Consider the following 20779-nt stretch of genomic DNA (forward strand, 5'->3'; position numbering starts at 1 on the left):
AAGTTGTTGACAACCACATCTGCTTTCTGCCAGAGCTCTAAATTTACCCTTAGGACAGCAAGCACAAGTGTGCTAAGCTCAACCATCTCAACATATAGTTTCTTAAGTAAGTGTATCTAAATCAATAATTGGAACTGCTCCATATATTATACAAGAATTGAAATTAAGCCCATTGTTGGTATACTAATTTTCTACTGTGAGGCACTGAAGCCAGCAAGTTTCCCTTCATTCCCTACATTCCATTCCCCAGCAATATTCCCCCGATTTTTTTTCCCTGCAGAATTTTGGTCGTTATCTTTCTGCAGGCCCTTCTTCCCACAGGGACAATGCAAGTTAATTTGTCACAGTAAGCAAATTTTTTAATATGTGAAACTGCCAAAAATCCCAAAAATCAAAATATAAGAAAACTAAGTTTTCTTGTGAGGAAAAACTATCTATTAAGGTCCAGGTGACATAGCTGCCCACTGAGAACTGCTACATTTTACAGAAAACCACACATTTCTACCCTGGCCTGAAAACCAAAGAACCCGAGAACTTTCAAGTCAAAATTAAAATGCATTAATGGTTGCCAGCAATGAAATCAGCTGCTCAGCTATTTTGAGGCGTTTCAGAACTGCTTTTGGAGAAAAAAAAACAACACAAAATAAAAATGCAGTATATTTTCAAAACATAAATGCCATTTCTTTGAAGTGATACAGGGCATTATACCAAAGACACATTAAATGTATATACTAAGCCTCCATTGATAATATCAAAAGATAGAATACGTAGTAAGAGTTAAGCATATACAAAATTATCACGTTCAGAATAGAAAGATGTGAATTAAACTTGTTTGACTTATACTCACCCCTAAAAGAGAGCTCTTCCTCCCTGAACAGAAGCTGTGTATTCAACAGTCTGTTTCTGCCTTCACAGTGCTGTTCTCAAGAGACTGGAGTTAACTCACCAAATATAATAAACAGCCTTAGATGTTCTTCCTTTCAAAGTCAGAACTTTCTTGCTCTGACCTGAACATGCAAGTCACTATTCCCCACCAATGTTCATTATTAATGCCCCTAAAATTTGTCTAGATTTCCAACCACAAAAAACAGGTACTTTCTCATACTTCCAGAGTGGCAACAACAGACTTCTCTGCTGCGGAAAAGACAGACCCTTCACTGCCCTGACATCACTTGCCCACTCTGCAAAGACACCCAGCAGCCACAAGACCCTTCTGCATCCAGCAAAAGCTCACCAGTGCAGTGTACAGTACGTGATTCCTGACAGATCATTCATACTTTGGATCAAAGTCTGCTAGAAAAGAGGAGGGAAAAAAAAGGTTGCTATCTGTCACTTTTGACAATGGCACAATTCTGGAACACTACAAAAACCAGTTCCATGTATATTTTAACACATCCTAGACTTGAGTCAACAGTCAAGGACTTACTGATCTGAAAATAAATATCTGAGATGAGGTTCTTAAAGTATTCTTTATTAATATCATTAGAAGTTGCAGAAACAACTTTCTTGTAATATAAAGGCACAGGGAGACAGTTTTGATAAAATATTCCAAACAAACAGTAACTTACAGTACAAAAGGACAATTTTAATGCACATACAAACCCCAAACATCTCATTCAAAAATATTTCACCATGTTCATTAATAATAATGGGCAATGATTAAAAATATAAACTGTTATTGTACAATAAATATCTGACAGGTGCAAATGGAACAAGATTTATTGCTCTCCACAATGTTTTCCCTGTAGTGTTTTTGTTGTAGTGGGTTTTTTGTTGGGGTTTTTTTCTTTGTTTTTTTTTGGTTTGGTTTGGTTTCTTAAAGTTCCAAATTCCTTTTATAATCAGCTTTAGTGACTTATTTCTGGAGGAGCTAAACCCCAAACAAAATGTAACAGAACATTCTTACAGTTACATAACTGTCTTAAGTAGTGACCACAACTGGCAGTGTTTGTTCCTTTCACAACTCCAACAATCATACTCCACTCGCTCCTTGGGAAATGTGGTAGATGTTCAAAAATCAACTTTAGTGGTAAGTCAAGGCTTCTATGGTAGGGTAGTAGTACCTAGTCTGAGGGTGAGTCTATTTTCCTCAGTTTAGATGAAAAGTAACATGAACCTCCTCTGACAGCTTGTGCCAGAACAAGCACATAAAACTGTTCATATGAGGGAGAAATTAAGACTAAAAGCTGAATTGGACATTCCAGCTTCAGAAAACAAGACAACAGATTGGGAGCAAATCAGGACTACAGAGGTAATGATGACTTAGAGTGAGAATCTCCAACTATAAAATATCCTTAATCACAGAATTGTTAAAGTTGGAAAAGACCTTTAAGATCAAGTCCAACCATCAACTCAGCACCATCACCAAGTTCACCATTATACTATGGCCTGAAAATAATACAGTGACTTAAGAAATGAAAAAGCACTCTGCATCTCTGTATGGCTCCACTTTGAGCTTTGAGGAAGAAGGGTTAGTCAGTGAGTTTGCTATTTTCCTCACCTTGTACTTGCAGCAACAGGTTCCATCAGTTTTTTGATGCAGGACAGGAGGCATCCTAACTCTGCTCTTGAAAGTAGCACACACTACCTTGTTCAGAATTCAGTTTAGCTTGTACAAAATATTGTCTGATACACACATTTAAGAAATATAAGTTTCCTTCATTACTGTTACAAGAAGTAATATGCATACGTTTCCTAAGAGTATCTTTGTATGAATAAGACTTCGGGAAAATGAAGCATAGTAGTTGAAATAAAAAAAAAAAAAAAAAAAGGCAAAACCAAAAACTGAGGAGCAAGCTTTGAAGTGAGTTCTTGTAGCAGTAACTGAGGTTTTTATAAAAACCGTAATTTATGAGAACAACTCCATATTTACACAAACCTCAACAAGTCAGTTTTAACTGCACTGGGAATAGTCAAACTTAGTTCAAGAAAAGGTACCTAGAGTGAGTACAGCTTATTGGTAAACAAAAAGATGAATATTCAGTAAACTCAATTATATCTGTATTCAACAAAATTGGAAATGATGTAAAACAAACTGCTAACTTTCTTGACATTATTATTAAAATTAGAGTTTTCTTCTAGCGTAAGTGCACAGTTTTAGAAGTTCTTCAGAGAGTAACCAAGGACCTCCAAAATCTGAATTTTGAAAAATTATTAAATTCACCACAATATAGCATTTTTTTCTTTACTATTTGTTTAGAAACTAATAAAACCATTTTCTTTGGTTTATGCTTAACTACACCAGACTAGTGAATTTTTATTTTTAGTCAAACTTCTATCCCAATTTAAATTAATACAGATCTTTTTATTGTAGTGTTTATCCCACTCTAAAATTATCTCTGTTAAAAACAAGAGTTTGCTCATACCATGATTTCCTGCTGAACAGTTGTGTATATCCTGGCATGAAGGGAAAGTTTTGTACAAGTTACATTAAGTGATATTTCCAACGGCAGAACTACAAAAAACATGAAATGAATATTTGTTCAAGTGACATTTGAATTTATGATGATTTTAAAGAAATAAACCACAATGTCTAAGTATAGTAAAATACAGTGTAAAACCCCCTAAAATTAGACAGTAAACTTGGGAATTATGCACTCACAGTAGGAATGTTCTGCACAGCATTAACATGAAAGCCTGTTCAATTTGAAACAATGCAGAAGCTAGATTTACCTGGATGTAAATGCCACTTCGAGGTGTTTAAACAAACACAAAAATGAGACAATGATTTCAGGAAAAAGGCCTTTAAAACAGGCCACCAGTCTAACTTGACTTTCCAAGTAAGAACATCAGCTTCACAAAACTGTGACACTAATGCAGTTTTATGTAAAGTACCCTTTGACACACAAGCTGTCAATTAAGCTATCACAGTCTTTTGTGACCTACTCCCTTTTAAACAGTTAGGGAGACCAGTCAATAGTAGCTCAAGTTTTAATTCAGTAAGTACCTTGTCTGCTTGCAAAGGAACATTATAACACCATAAAATTCTATTTTTACGGTATTTAGAAAACTGATAAACTAGGGGTTCTTTTATTCTCTCTTTTGAACACGCAAGTCCGAAACTTCATTTTCTATGTGTCTTCGCAATAGTGTTTTAGCCAGTGTTGCAAAAGAGTTTCACTGTGGACTACCTGACATTGTTACTGAGCTGTGCAAGGTATTCCCGCAGTTCCTTGGCGGCCTGGAATCGGCCGTAGCGCTTCTTTGGGTTGGCACACTCGTCCAGCAGGGCCTCCAGGCGTCCCTCTTTGGCAATTTCAGCTGGGGGGTCGTGCAGGAGCCCCCCCGAAGTGCCACGCCACGTGGCGTGTCTGGATAAAAGGTTCTGACAAACAGCATAGTAATTGTGGTCCACAGTGACACGAGCACAAAGAATCTCCTTTGAGAAGGACAGACAAGCTTCTTTATCACAGTCATCAAACTTGCTTTCATACCACACGTCCCAGTTTTCAGGTTTATCTGTGAAATATAAGGAGACAGTAAAAAAAAAAAAAAATGAGAGGAGGAAAGAGCATATGTGAATCTGAATACAATCAGAAGCTCAATACGGAGCAAACTGCTGCTAATATTTAAACTATAAACTAACTTTGTTTAGACAAACTCTTTAATGTTCCAGTCTAAAATTGCACCTGACAGTTTGATACACCCTTCTGCTGAAATGGTCCTGGCGATACAAAAAATTAGGGGAAGAAAGAAAAGAGTAAAATAGATAGCAAAGAGAGGGAAGCAAAAAGCAGCACAGTAAAACACATGAAATCTACACTCACACATACCCAGAGGAAAAAATGTTGCATATGCAAGTACAAGAGAGCAATCCACAACCAAAGTTGAGAGAAAAACAAACAAGCAACATAATTTATTTTAGCAACACAGATTTGGTTTCTCCAGTTGCCCTGGAAACTAATGCTGGCAAGTGGTCTAACAAAGACTAAAAAAAACATTGCAAAGTAATTGCCATAAACTTCTGAAACTTTATCTTCTATTTACTTTAAACATAGTAGTAAGCAAGAAGTACCTCTCAAAAAAAGTAGATGTATTATTTAGAATCTTTGAAGAAAGAAAAAAAAAATCAGCAAAGCAAATGGCATTTACATACATGTTCTTTAATAAATAATTAAAAGTTAGCAAAATTTGGTGTCCTTGTCACAGCTTTCTTTAACTTAAAACCTGATTAACATACAGTACCTTATACAGTAATAATACATAAAAGGTTACTAAGTGTGAGATCTCCTGAGCTCTCCCTACTTTCTTAGAGAACTTTCATCTTGAGTTTCTAGGTTGCTGCCAGCTTTGAGAAGAGGTCCTTATCATGGAGTATCATAGTTTTGCAGATCTCTCTTAGCAGTGTGAGGTACAAAGAAAAATTAATCTGTGCTTGGTAGTCTCTGAGCTGACTGTTGGTCTTCTCACTCATGGCACACTAGAGCCAAAAACAAAAAGCAGACTGAAAGATGACTGCTAAAGCTATAAAAACATGATGTAAAATTTGTAAAATGAACTGAAAATTCCAAGTGGAAAAAAAAAGCCAAAGGAAAATGGGAAAAAGGACTTCAGCAAACTCAAACTGGATATCCCACACAGAGTGTATTAAGTATTACTGTACAGTGCAACTGGACAGAATGTACATATTCAAATATCTAAACAGGCATATTAATCACTGTGGACAGAGACTGTTTCATGAATCTTTCTGAAAGATTAATGAAATCAGTATTAAATGTCAAGTTTATACAAAGACTAAGATCTTTCCTATGTCCTCATTTGTTTTCTCTGTTCTTGATTGTTAGATCACAAATCACGCAGTAAAATTCTAGTTAGAGCCAAGTTAGTCTGAGACTATAGACAACAGATGTAAGTGTGACACTTCCAGCATTCAGCTTCTGCAAGAAGTTACTTGCTCCTATTCCACATGCACATCAACTTCTTCAGAGTTCATTCGGTCACATTTGTGACTAAGCAATTCCAACATGCTTCAAAAATCAAAGTCGTCAGTAATACTATTTTAAGAGGGTGGAAAAAGAAAAAAAAAAAAAAGAGAAGAAAGTTCTAAAGTAAATGTACTGAATATCCAATACATTAAAAGGTTTTCTTGGTAGGCTCAGGCAGTTTTAGTCTAAGGTCCTTGAGGATATATAATAAATCTAATTTAAAAAACAACCAAGCAACCCCAAAACGCACTTCCTTGTAGAAAAGCACGTGGATAGAAAAACAGTCTTAAAGTTAATTCTGCAGCACAACGTATGAAGTCTATACACAAAGCTTAAAAAAAAAAAAATGCATTCACCCAAGGCAGACTGGAATCACTTGGCCTGTTGCCATGAACCTCTGCAGAACCCTGGGTTTCATGCTCAGTGTCTCTTGCAGAACCCAGGGTTTCATGTTCAGTGTCTCCAGCCCTTACGTCTGTCACATTTTCCTTATCAGCTCAAAAGTAATATAAACCTATGTAATGCCACTTTGTCAAACATCTCTCCCGCTGCCACTGCTTTGAGCCTTTACAGTTGACAGAAAGATGAATGAATTTTCTCTATTCCCATTTGGAAACAGCACTAAAATTACCCATTCCTTCAGTTCCATTATTACAGAGCACCAACTGGAACAGGCGAACCCAAGGCAGGCTGTGGAACTAAGGCACTAACACTGCCTTGGCATCATAGACAATAGAATGCCAAGCCTTCCATCCTTACACAGATGTCTGGAAAAGACAGAAGGAACTGTCTACCTTAGCTAAGGTAGACAAGACAGCCAGGCAGCCTACCTGTCTGTCTGTCCATCCATCTGTACAAACACATCCAATGCCCACAATTCTCTCCTCCCACTCCCACCTCTGCATTTCTGAAGGTTTACAGAGCTTAAAAGTATATGTGAATTGTGTCCAGGTATGCTCAACACCTCATGAAAGTGACACACTGGTCAAGTTAATTAGTAGTCTAATTGAAAAAGAAAGCAGAAAAAGAAGAAAAAGAAAACAGCTTTCCAGAAGAAAGTTAATTAATCTGTTAATTAGTAGTCTAGTTGTAAAGCCAACAAAATAGGCATTCAGCAACTATGCATACATTAAATATTGCATTTGCAGAGGCAGAAGTGAGACATGTGGGGTGAGGGCAGTGAAAGAAGACACTTACTTTGTCTGATTAACCTTTTGTCTGCTACCAGAACGTTTTCTGCATCTACAATGATAACTTTCCCATCTCTTGGTCCAACTGCAAAGTTGTCAAAGCTGACATCAAGGAGGTAGAGTGCAAATTCAAAGTCATTATTTGTCAGCTGCTCAGCTATTTCCATCAGTTGCCAGGCCAGATCCACTCGTTTCTCCCATGGTGCATTAAAATAACTCCACAGCTCTTCTCCAACGTAATTGACAGCCACCATTCTTCCACATGCTCCCAAGTACTTTGCAAATGGCCAGCCCTCGTCAGATGGAAAACTCTGTATTTCAAAAATATTTTAAAGATTCAATTAATACAAAACAGCTTAGATACTTTTAAAGGCTTTTCAATAACATTTAGATCAGAAACCTGTAAATATCCATCCACACTATATTTCCATGTGCTTCTAAGTTTTGAAGGGAAAACAAAACCAACACAAAATATATTTATGTGAGCAAGAGGTCCTGCTGGACTAATAAACAGAAAGAGTTGGAGGACCTGAAACAACATATGACCCATATCTAGCTTTCCATATACTATACACACACACGTATATATTCACATACACAATTCCACCAACCATCTTTATCTCTTGGTGTTTTATTACACATTTGTTGTAGTAATGCAAGTATGCTTCCCACCAAGGTAACTTTGCATTTGATATTTTTAATTAAAACTAATTCTTTTAATAACCTAAAGGAAAAAACTTTACAAAGTGCCACCTCCTTTTCTCCAACATCGCCCCTTCCATTTTTCCCAGTTAACTGGATTCCTTTAAGGATCTTCTCACTTAAGATCTCTCACAGAAAGGATTACAGAAGAGATTAAGATACAAAAGCAAACTTAGGGTATCTTATGTTTCTAGTATACCTTAACAGTCTACCTCTTGATTAATTGTGCTTATCACACATAGATACTATTTTTATCAAAAATAATATCTGCCTCCAAGAGTAGCTTTCTTGGAAGTTAACACAAGAGACTGAAGAGTAATAACATACTCCAAACAATTACAAAACAACCCACAACACACCAGCACATTTTCCCTACTTCAGTTGTGCTGAATGTGCCCTAAGACTTCAATAGGAACAGACAAGTACTGAAAAGGTACCCTCCCAGCTGTGAAGGAATAGTGAATAGGAAACTGTGCATCAGGAAGAAACCACAAAAATACTTGATTTAAGAAGCCCCAAATTCAGAGAAGTTAGCACTCTAAGAATATGACATACACCAATTCTAACTAACAGGAGATATGACTGTGCACATGCCCCTTCCTGGTGCACTACCTTGCTATTGCTACCTGACAATTCACATCAGTTCTTCAACAATGATGTAGCAAAGGTTTTACCACACTTGGGTTTAACAGCATGGTGGGTTTCAGGATGAACAGAACCTCCTGAAACCCACAGTGGCAGAAAACATTTATGGTTTATTGGGAAAAGAGACACTTGGAGAACAGATCTGAACCACAAGACCAGTCAGGGAAGAAGTGCCTAACATAACAAACCTTGTCTTGTACACGTTAAATTAAAATCATGATTAACATTTATAGCTGGCATTTTTATGGCAAAAGCCATTAAGCTGCTGTGGAAAAACATCAAAGACAATTTCTGGGTAAGTAACCATGTTTACCATTGCAAAGAAGAACCTTTCTTGGTTGGTCAAAAGGACATCAGAGTCATATTAATAACAGAATAGGTTCAGAATTTTTGGGGTCCCTACATGTCTGAACTTGAACTCTATTGTTGTCACCTGATCTACCTATATAAGCAAATCAGGTGATGATAAGTCCTGATAATACAGAACTAATTTGACAGGTTTGACACCAGCATGACATTTTCAAGCTGTGATCCCATATAACTGAGCAGAACTAAATCTCTCTCCACCAACTGAATCTACTATGCAATAGGGACAACATTATCCCATCTCCAGGCCTGTTTACCTGCAAGCTTCAGGGCAATTTATGAAGTTGGATTTGATGGAGGGAGCTTTGGGATTTTTTTTTTTGCTTGTTTTGTGCTTAGCAAAATAACCTTCCAACAACTGAAGTATGTGCTAATTCAGTGTTCCTTATTTGGCTGTGGCATCAATAAACATTACGAAAGTGATATTTCAAGCACACATATCCCTACTGTATTCAGTTCTGGAGCAAAACAAAACAAGAAGCAAATGGCCTTTGTCCATCAAATGAAATTAATTATTTACAAAGGAACAAACTCCAACTACTTTACCCACATCATATAAAGTCATATCTTATACTGGAGAAAATTTACCTGATTACATTTTCTGATAAACACAGGTTTAGCTGATTTCACCAACTGTGCATAACATTTTCATATTGCACCATTTTATCAGCATTCAATTCAATAATGCCTGTGGCAATGGATTTGCCATATGCAGAATGGAAGAAGTCCTGTCAGAGATGGACTAGTGAAGAAAATGATAGCAGTTCAAATGTTACAGAAACCGAAGTTTTTAAGGTGGTTTAAACAGGTTTTAAAATGGCTTTTACCTTTTTGCAGAGTCATTGCCTCTTCTTCCCAGCACTCCCCATGTTATCCATGCAGGAATGTCCTGCATAACCCCCGTGTTATCCATGCAGGAATGTCCTGGGAAGGTGTCCTGAGGTGTTTGCCATTGGCCTTTGTTAACCTCTTCCTGTGATTGGGTGTTCCTGTAAGCCCCTTGAGACTTCTAATTGGTTACTCTGTGAATCCTCCTAAACCCTATAAATGTAGCATCCCCAACAATAAACACTCTCTTGCCTCCTCTCCACGACCGGTGTCCTGTGTCCCTGCCAGCCATGGGGCCACGTGTGGGGGGGGAGGGGGGAGCACCTCTCCCCTCCAGGCTCAGGGCCTGAAAAGACCCCTGAGAAACCCCTGGAGTTCCCTTTCCCCATCCTTCAAAGTGTCGCAATGGTTCTTCAGATGGAAACGGAACTAGAACTGGGTCGCCCCACGCCATGGGTGGGGAAAGGGATCCAGAAATGCCTAAATATTTTTGTTTAACTTTGGACCACCCCACTCCTTTTCTTTTCCACCCTTCTTTTCTATACTCCAATCCTGCCCTGCTTATGACTTTGCCTCCATTTCCACCCACAAATTCAACCACAAACAGTTGAAGCTGGCAAAGGACGTGCTACCACTGGAAGTAGAGGTGTCCATCTCTCCCAAGCCAAGCACACTCACTTCCATCCCTTCCTTCATGTCATTTGGAAAGCAAGGCAGCTGGTACTGGCTGGGCTGGTGTTCCCTTGGATCCATCTCATCACATCACCACACCATGCCAGGACTGTACTGGTAAAAGGAAGGGAGAAGGCCTGAACAGGCAGGTGCAGAAGAAGGAAGGAGCTGAGTTTTCCTTTCCAGCAGCAGGGATTTATGTAATGGCTTAAAGTGATTTTCAAAGTACAGTGTTAGTCACTGATCTTCAAAACACATCTATTATGCTCCCTGCTCTGTGTGCATTGAAATTCATTTCACACAAGAAATGCTAGGAGCAGTTAGGTTTATTCAGAAGTGAACACCCTTCCTACTACCAGCACAATATCTGCATGCCACACTGTAACACAGATATATTTATAACACGGTGGCAATAAAAAGATCTTTTGACAACAGGAGTGCAGGGAATCCTGCCAACATCTGCACATGTACAAACAACATCTCTGCTTTGGCCCCCTTCCAACTGGCATGTAACAGCCACATCTACACTTCATTACCCGAGTCAGTAGCCGAAGAAGGGGATAAAAATATGTGCAAGTGCCTCATTCAGCAGTTTTTATATTCACTTGGTGAATTTGACAAGAATATTAATTGAAGTGCAGATCTCTTGTCTTTGCAAGCAGCGATTTGTAACTTTGTATACTATTCTATTTTCAAAGCAGCTTTTTAAGAGGAAACTGCTGCTAACATGATTTTTTTTCTTCATGTATTAAAACTTTGAAGGCCAGTAAGATATGAACACTAATTTCTATGGTTAATAAACATGTTTTCCATGAAAAATCTGCATTTAGAAAAAAAAAAAAAGCTTAGTGCAGTACTGCCAAAAATGTGATTTCTGTGGAGCAATGCATAACATTATTTTAGGTTTTAATTCTCAAATTATTAGTAGTATAAATTTTTAATTAGATCATTTTGTACTTTAATATGCTACTGGAAGACCTAAAAATGTGCATTTGAGAATTAAGATAAAAACTAAGCTCTTGTTCAAAAGCAGAAACAGCTGTCTGACAAAAGAATCTGATTCTGATGCACCCACTAACATTTTATCTGTGAACACACACACAAATGCCATGAAAACCACAAACTTTTAAAAGTGTTTTAAAATAAAATAATTCATATAAAAAACTACAAATAGGTAGCTTAGTAAGTTTCCCCTCATTAAAATTATCTCTTTTTTCAGAGAAATATGTATAATCTAACAGAAAGACGGAAAACATTAAAGATGACAAAAAATTGTTACCTCCATTCCCAGTGACACATCCACAAAACATTTTAGTTGCCCTAATTAGTGCAGCTTCAAGATATCTCTCTAAGCTAGACTTAAAATCCTAAATAAACCCTCTCAGACGGACAAAGGGCATGTTGTTCCTGAAAGAATAATACTGCATTTATGTTTTTAAAACAAACACACTGTAGTCTCAGAATAAATATTAAGAATTAATAGAGTGAATTTATCACTTCACTGAAGCATAAAACACACTGCCAGTGCATTTGTCTTCCTCACTTCCATCTGTCTAAACCTGAGAAGATACACAAATCTGCCAGTGGTTCTTGTTCAGAGCTGTGAGTTAGACCAGGCAGTGAAGACTCACCAGCTTGAAGCTGATAAGGCCTATTGTAATCTGCAATAACACAAATCCCCCTTGAATTAAACACTTAAAAGAATATTAGTTTATCATAATCAGCATATAATTCATCCTAATAATCAAGACCAAAAAAAGCCAAAGCAATTTAAGCAACAACTGACATCTTTGAGCTATTGTTCCACTGTACCATTAAAAACCATTCTTTTATTTTTGAAGCTATTCCAGAGGATGCCACATGTCACTTGCAATGCCTGCATAAAGTTCCAGCTCAGAAGGAAAAAAAAAAACAACACAAACCCCACCCAAACAAAGAGCTACACCTCACACACAATGAAATTTAAAAAACACATGCAAAACAGAGTGGGGACTTCTCTCCTTATGACCCTGAGGAACTTCATGGCAAAATTACACTCTTCATGACACCTTCACTAAAATCATCCTACTAAACTGTGTTTGCCCAGGCACAAACTGGCTTGGCAAGGAGAATTTAAATAACACGCTCTTCCTTAAAAGGAAAGTTAGTTTCTCTCAGAGTACTGTTGAGTACTGCAGTGTAAACAAAAGGAGCACTCCTACGAGTCACCAAGGCTAGTCACTCTAGAACCACAAAGAGCTGGAAAGCAGATTTTACAATGATGCTTTTCAGAGCAAAGAAGGTTAAAAAGCACAGTCTAAACGAAGACGCCGCCTTTTGTCTGGAGATGATCCACATTCTGGAAGATATGCATTCAAGTGTATTTCTGAATGCTAGTGAGTACAGTGAAAACCATTTAGTTCTCAACTATATGCCAAACCATTTGACATTTACCTAGAACTCCCACAGAAGTTATACATATATAGCCTACACACACAGAGTGAAGAGGCGATTTCATTGTGCACTCCAAATATTAGCGTTCCCATTGAAATGATGCTTCTTTCATTCAGTTGACTTTTGTTCACTTTTATTACATTTCAGCCAGTTACTACATACAATTCATGCCAACAAGAGGTACATACCAGGCTTAACTGACACAGTAAAGGAAAAAATATGCAACAAACTCTAAATACCCAGAATTAGGAGTTGCTCGATTATTAAGTTGAGCACTTGAACTGTAAAAGTTACAATCCACAATGCCAGTAGAAGTATGCCATTTTTCCAAACAAATTAATAGATAATGATTAAACTTGAGAACCATAGCAAAGCAAATTTAATTTTAACCAGTCATTACTGGTTGTTACCTGTTCGAATTAGTTTGTAGTTCATAAAACTTTGTTCAGATTAAATTTGTGAGAGATGAAAATTATCACTGTGTATTTATTTCTGAGTTATGAGACTGGAATATATCACTATAAAGGACTCCCAGCCGAGATGGCCTACTCTTATTTTCGAAAATTACTTTGCAAAATTTGAGACTAAAATAAAGCTTCAATTACTTAATTCAGGGAAGTAAAACACAGGTCTCTCTATTCAACAGACACCAGAACAACACTGTTTTTACAAGGTTTCAAACATGGGGTAAAAATCTTTTTTTTGTGCTACTGAAAACTGCACAAGTTACAATTTCTCAGGAGAACTTTTATTTAAGTCTGTATAGTGATTTCCCAGAAGCCTCTAAATTCAGACAGCCATTCATCATAATATATCTAGACTACCTTAAATATCCCTTATACTTTACTTTCATGTCTTCACTCTAGGAAAGTTTCACCAGAAAGAAGGATGAAAATAGTTTTGATAATTTAAGGACCATAACTAAATACAACATAGTAAACATGACAAGTATGAGCCAGTTCTGGCCTAATATATGTAGTCATGTCACTGTAAAAAATGATTCTTCAGTTTTCAATACAACCAAATTAGTGGAATATTCTTGTAACACAAGGCCACTCAATTTTAACTCAACCAAAAAAAAAATGTATTTCTTTTAAAAATGTGCACAATGGAAATTCAGTATATCAAAACACCAATATCTGTATGAGCCAGGACTTTAATACAAGTCCATTCAAGGACATGTCAGGAAGTGCAAATAGCTGCCTTTAATGCACTTCTTGGTATTTGGCAACAGAATTATGGATCAGAAACACTAAATTGAGTAATGAAGGAAGTTTAAAAGGTACCAAGTATAAAAACTGAATTGACATTCTACGTTGTACCAGTGTATTTGGAATAGAACTACAGAAAATAACCTATGACTAGAACAGTGTGTATGATAAAAAATAGAAAAGAGAAATCCCATGCAAGAACATTTGCCCATTTACTTCTTACTGAGTTATGTGTGGATCAGCAAAAAGATTCTGTGGAACATTTGGCTAAATTGCTACTTTGAGTGAATCCAGTGCAAGAAATTGTTTCAAACTGATCACAGTTAATGTTTTAATATATGTTTACCAGATGTCAATTATTGTTCTTCCCGTAACAAAGCCAAACAGAAAGCCCACTGATGACATGAAGAGAAACCAGAGGAATTTTAGGTTATGTGGCAACAGACTGTTCATGCAGAGTAATTATACTGGGAATAGAGATACAGCTGTTTGGCTTCATTTGTTTTGTTTTGCTTTTTCCCCCCACAAGGAATAAGAATGATCAGAAGTCGTGAGAAGAATAAAGTCATTAAGCTTAAAGCATTCAGAAAGCTAAAATCATATCTGAAGGAGGGGCCATGATTTACACAATCTATTAAAAACGCAGAAATACTGCTATTTGGCACGTAGCTTTTGGCATTTTTCTTAGAGTCAAAAAAATAAAAGTCCTTGAGACTTGTAATTTACATACAAGATACAAATGTTTGCCATCATTCTTTGAAGAATCTCCATTTATAGAGGTTGTTAAAAGCTACAGCTCTAGACAAAGTTGCCTTAATGCACTCTGGATTTAATTGACAGATACCTTTACAATCTGAAAAAATCTTCAGTACGTGCAAGTATTTTATTTTAATAGTAAAGTATTTGTGCCAATTTTAAGTTTGCTTTTTGTGCTCGTTTTGACAGAGATCAAGTTAACTTTTTCCACAGTAGCTGGTATGGGGCTGTGTTTTGGATTTGTGCTGAAAACAACATTGGTAATTCAGGGATGTTTCAGTTATCTCTGAGCAGTGATTACACAGAGTCAAGGTCTTTTCTCTCCTCATCCCACCAGGGAAGGGCATGGGAGTGCATGAGAAGCTGCGAGGGGGCACAGCCAGGACAGGTGACCCCAAGTGACCCCGGGGATATTCCATTCCATATGGTGTCATGTTCAGCATATGAAGCTGGGGGAAGGAGGAGGAAGGGTGGACATCCAGAGTGATGGCACTTGTCTTCCCAAGTCACCCCTGAGTGTGAGGGAGCCTGGGGATGGCTGAGCACCTGCCTGCCCACGGCAAGTGGTCAATGAATGCCCTGTTTGGCTTTGCTTGTGCTCACAGCCTTTGCTTTACTTATTAAACTGTCTTCATCTCAACCCACAGGTTCTCACTTTCACTCTTCCAGTTCTCTCCCCATCCCATTGTGAGGGGAAGGAGCAAGGGGCTGAGCTGCTGGATGGGGGTAAACCACAACACTCAGAAAGCAAAGCAAACACACCAACATTTCCATAGGGCACCTGGCAATCTTGTACACCAACACCATGGTCAGCACAAAGGCAAGACTCAGTGTTGCAAGACCAGCTCTAGGTACACTATTGCCACAACAATTTATAGAACCTATGTTTCAGTTTTGCCAAGACAGATGTAACCTCTCTTTTCAGCTAACCATAAGTTTTTAAGAGAAATACAGCCACTTTACTGAAAAACACAGAAACAATTTCTTACTTCAGCAGTCTTGAGTTACACTGTAGTTCCCTCAACTCCCAGAACAAGGAATTCTCTGCTTTACCCTGGATTTAGGGCATTGCTGTTTTTTCATGTTTAAGTACAAAGCTTAAAACTCTGGCACTGGTAAAATGTGTTGGACAATGCGTGGTTGCACACCATGGCTCACTGCACGGCAGCTACTGCGACACAGCAACAGCAGCTCCAAAATCGTAACAAACAGCCACGGTGGATCTAAACAGGACATCTGGAGGCTGACAGATATCAGTGCAGGAGCTCTATGAAAAAATAAGAGGTATGTCTAGAGAACAATTTCTGTAAGAGTCAAAGACTGCACAACAATCTTAGCTTCTACAGAAATAAGCAATAGGCAGCACACGTTTTGATTCTTTCTATTAACAGGAAGTTTATGTTCCTACTTGCCCATGAAGATAAAAATTAACAATGTTACTTCATAAAGCTGAATAACATCCACTATTTAAACATATATCACCATTTAAAACAATGAAGAAAGTTTCTCCACTACAGCTATTTGACAAGACAAACTAGAAGCTGGGTGGTTTATAACAAATCACATGAAGAAGACCAATCTACTTACACCCACACTGGCTCAATGAATTCTGCAAAGAGTCAACAGTCACACTGCACTCAGTCTGTAATCCAATCCATTTTTTAAATTTTGCTACTTCTTCCCAAGGCAACTTTGGCCAACCTATCTTTGCAAGTGTTTGATACACACAGTCATCATATTCAGTTCCAAATCAGACACCACATACAGATCCTGTACTCCAGGTGATTCCTATTTAAAATACTGTTTTCCATTGAATGAGTTGAACAGCAGCAAGTTTTGTTGTTGCTTTTATCTGAATAAGGTGTTAATGTTTATATGAAATACTGGTATAGGGGTAGCAGATTTTGATTACATATCTGACCTTATTTTATTCAAAAGTATTCACCTTTATTGCAGAAAATAACTATTGGAAAGACACAGGAAAAAACTCAAACCTATCAGAAATCAAACCTTAAGCATATATGTTCTTGCATTCAAATGCGAATTCAGATGAAAAATGTGAGAGGATTTCAATAGTGACTAGTTTAGAAGATTCTACAAAAGTAAAATTAATATTTTAATACCCCAAATAATACATAAACTGTACTGAGCAATACTGCAACTGTCTTTCCATTTGTTTAATGAAGTAAAATGGAAAAAGGGGCTGAATTCTTCCTTGAGTACGTCTATACAACCGTTTAACAAATGTGGACAAGAAAGTTAAAAAAATACAAATACTGAGTTAGGATTACTGTGAGGTTTATACTTTTGATATGGATCCCTGAACAGTAGTATCATGCTGTGGGTTAAAGCTCCACCTGAAAAATTCCTACAGCAGAAGCTATAACTCAGTTGTGACAACAGCTCATAAGCAACACCAGTTTAGGAACAATCCATACCCCAAACAGGCTTCAAACTAAAATCCCAATCTCTGATGAAAAGTTTTATAATCCACAAATTACTATCTTTAGTAGATGACTACAGTGGATTTTCTATTATAAATGAGAAAGATCAAGCTTTAAATTCAGTGTCTATTTACATTTGGCTGCTCCTATAACACAATTAAACAACACAGAACATGAATGCACTGAACATGGAAAGTTTTGACATTATCTCCACTTCTAAACCAAAACTGTTACAAATAACAGTGTTCAAACAGTCACTGTAGTGTTCCATAAAAAGCTCAGGGCAAAATCAAGCAATATTTTTCCTTGTGCCTTCTGGTGACAAAATCAAGCAATATTTTTCCTTGTGCCTTCTGGTGACAAAAGGACAGCATCAGTTAAATGCCTCAATTTATTAATCGATTTATTTATTTTAAATTAAAATCTGATTCTTCACATGACATCATGCAGGTTTCCTTTCTTGGAAGCAGCTGATTTTAGAACAAGCCTACAAGCCTCATTCCCATAGCAATAACTGCCTTCATCAATACTGCAAAAACTACACCATAAAACATTTTACATATATGTTATGTATAAATACAAACAACCTTCTTGGTAGTCAGTTATCAGTTCTACAAAGCAACTTCACCTCCGGGAGTGCCTTGCATCGTGTTGTTGCAAGAGATGTATAACACAGAATTACCCATTTCTTACATGTTTCTCAGACAGAGGCTGAGCCTGGAGTGCTATGGAACAGGAAGAGTTCATTCATTCAGATTCATATATTTAAGATATTTCATTCCCAACTCAGGGAAGGTATTCCAACCTCGAGTACCCATTGCCAACTGAATTATAACTCTTTTGGAGAACACACTGAGAGTGTTTCAGCACATGAAGGTGGCCTGAAGATCCCCAGAAATATTTTCCAAGATACGCCTATTCATCAAAATTTACTAGATTCTGTAGAACACTTTTGATCTGTTAAGAGGTGACAGACAACACTACCACACTCTGCACTGGTAAAAGCTGCCTCCCTTCCCACCAACTCAACCTGCTCTGCTCTCAGCAGCCCCTTCGCTAAACGGGCAAGCAAAGTGCTGGTTAAGTTCACGACCAAAGATTTTCTTCTCTTAGACAGATCTGTTTGACAGTATCAGGACTCATCTACAGCTCATCAAGAAGCTGACAAGAATCAAGGCTCTTAACCAGTGCTGCCCACTGCCTTTGATCCAGCCCATAGCCGTAAATGCTGCAAGTGTGCCATACCCTTAGTCTGTAAACAGTACGCTGCCCCTGTGAATTATGAAGAAATACAGAGCTGTTTTCTGGCCCTGCAGGTCTGGGCTCAGTTTGTTGGAACCAGTGTTCAAAACCAGAAATTTAAGTTGTATGAAATGCAGCCAAAACAAATGAATTCTCAAAGAATATACTCAGCAAAGCAAAGCAGTTTTTATTTTCTTATTTAAGTGGAGCTTCTTTTCTAACTGTGCTCAGGAGCAACTTCTCGGCAAAATGGAAGAGACACACTGTACCCTAAAGTCTGCCGAGAAGCAAACTGTAAACTTACTCTGAAAACAAAACTGAAGAGCTGTACCTGAAGAGACTGAAGGGCAGAAGACATACTACCCAAAACCATATTTTTACTTAGGTTCATAAATGCATCTTCTAGAAATTAGTACATGAACTTGCTGGAGGGTAAAGCCTACAGCACTGCTTTTTAAGCATTTCTTGGCCTCTCACTAGACAAACAGATGTTAATAACAGTAATCACGAAGTCATGTTTTCAAACGTGTTTGCAAATATTTTTAATCATACACTGGACAAAGGCAAGGACAGTTCAGTAGTTAGACAAAACAATTCCAAGTCCAAACCTACATACTGAAGGCACACTTGGGAGTTCCATCGATAGCATTCAAAGTCAAAATGCAAAGCCCCCCATCTAAATAGATATGCAATAGCAGCAACTCGGTGGTGCCACAGAGTAAAAGTTCCCTACGAATTTTTTACGTAAAAATTTTGCTTTAAGCACGAATTTCAGGTCTGAGCACATAACCAGTCCTCCTAATTAAAGAGCACAAAATACGTAACTGCTGAAAATGGAACACTGTTCATTTATTTGTCGCCCTATTTTCAGGCTACAAATACCTATTTCTAATTTTTACCAGGAGTAACTATATTAAGTTCCTATTAAGAACACGACGTAGCAAATGACTCAGTTCCTAAGAAGTAAACCACAACAGCATCGCAGTAAAGACTCTACCCGCTATCTACAAACTAAGAAATTAATGACGGATTATTTCTGTGTAGGAATATATTTATCGTGGGAGACGCTGACACTGAGCTGTACGAAAGGCACAAGTGCAGCAGAGCATCAGCCCACGGCTCTGCCCCGCCGTGTTCCTGCGGGACCGCGGCTGCCGCTGGTACCCGACGGCACGGGCAGGCACAAAGGATGGGGACAGAGTTACTGCCCTGAGGAGGAAGGCACATCGGGAAAACACTTTCTCTTTGAGGGAGAAAGAAAGGGAGAGAGCCGATGGGGTAGAATGAGCCAGAGAAAGGCCTCCTGCCCAGAGGGTGGAACCGCAGCCCCTCCGCTCAGCCCGCCCCGCCGGTACCTTTGCGGAGCGCCAGCGGGGACCCCGCGCTCCGGAGCGTTCGGCCCCTCGCCCGCAGACACGGCAGGAGGGGCCGCGGCTGGGCCGGAGCTCCCGGCGAGGGTCCCGCCGGCCCGGGGAGCGCCCACCCGGGCCCTGCCCGCCGCGCTTACCTGCAGCACCAGCGGCTCAGGGTTGAAGGCGAGGGTGATGAGGAGCTGCATGCGCTCCGAGTCCTTCAGGTTGCGCAGCAGGAAGCTGCCCGAGTCCTTGGTCTCGGCGTAGCGGCGCACCAGGCGGTCGAGCAGGCGCTGCGAGGGGCAGTGCACCAGGTCGGACCAGCCCTCCACGGCGCCGGGGGTGAGCAGCCGCACGTCGCCGTTCAGGCTGGCGAACTCGGTGGCGGGCAGTGCCTGCAGCAGGTCGCAGCGGCCCCTGCCGGTGGCGCGGCGGCAGATCTTGGTGTCGATGTCGGCGAGCTCCTGCGCCGAGCCCAGGCGCTTCAGCACGACGCGGCGGGAGCCCTCGCGGGGCTCCCCGTACCGCGCGAAGTACACGTTCTTCACGTTGAAGAAGTCCAGCAGGCGCAGGCGGCCCCAGCTCTCCAGCCGCAGCTGCCCGTTCAGGAACTTGCGGCACCAGCTGGTGCCCCAGCAGGCCGGGCACTTATTGAGCTGCAGGAAGCGCCGCTCCGACAGCTCGTTGCGCTGCAGCGAGGCCAGCAGCGAGTGCGTGTTCAGCACCAGCGCCGCCGCCAGGCTGCCCAGCACCGCCAGCTTCACGTAGCGGTACAGCCGCCCCAACTTCAGCGACACCAGCCGCAGCATCGTCCCGGGCCGCGCCGGGCCCCCCGCCCTCCGCTGCGCTCGCTGCCCGCCCCGGCCGCGCCGCGGCTCCGGCTCCAATAAACTCCCCGCCTCGCCGCCCGCCCGATAAAAGGCGGCCAAGTTACTGAGGGGCCGGCGGGGAGGGGGAGGGCAGGGGAGGGGGGGGCGGTGCCTGCAGCGCGCGGGCCCGGCCGGACCCGCCCCC

At 39.7% G+C, this 20779-nt stretch overlaps 1 protein-coding gene across 1 annotated transcript; it reads right to left on the minus strand.

The window, feature by feature from the left end:
• Nucleotides 1-1450: 1450 nt before the first annotated feature.
• On the minus strand, nucleotides 1451-20644 carry DIPK2A (divergent protein kinase domain 2A). The gene is made up of 3 exons (XM_027650676.1): nucleotides 19921-20644; nucleotides 7122-7425; nucleotides 1451-4458 (listed from the first exon to the last, which is right to left on the minus strand). The coding sequence occupies exons 1-3, from the start codon at nucleotides 20572-20574 to the stop codon at nucleotides 4127-4129; spliced, it is 1290 nt and encodes a 429-aa protein (XP_027506477.1). The 5' UTR covers nucleotides 20575-20644; the 3' UTR covers nucleotides 1451-4126.
• Nucleotides 20645-20779: the final 135 nt, after the last annotated feature.

Source organism: Corapipo altera, unplaced genomic scaffold, assembly GCF_003945725.1.
Source record: "Corapipo altera isolate COAL_440 unplaced genomic scaffold, ASM394572v1 54, whole genome shotgun sequence".
In the NCBI taxonomy this organism is placed as follows: domain Eukaryota; kingdom Metazoa; phylum Chordata; class Aves; order Passeriformes; family Pipridae; genus Corapipo; species Corapipo altera.

Excerpts from the sequence above, each read along its gene's own strand:
- DIPK2A (XM_027650676.1), bottom strand. The coding sequence starts at position 20,574 with ATGCTGCGGCTGGTGTCGCTGAAGTTGGGGCGGCTGTACCGCTACGTG. Across the intron at positions 7,426-19,920 it reads CTGAGCCGCTGGTGCTGCAG|AGTTTTCCATCTGACGAGGG; the intron begins GTAAGCGCGGCG and ends TTTGAAATACAG. Across the intron at positions 4,459-7,121 it reads CAAAAGGTTAATCAGACAAA|ATAAACCTGAAAACTGGGAC; the intron begins GTAAGTGTCTTC and ends TATATTTCACAG.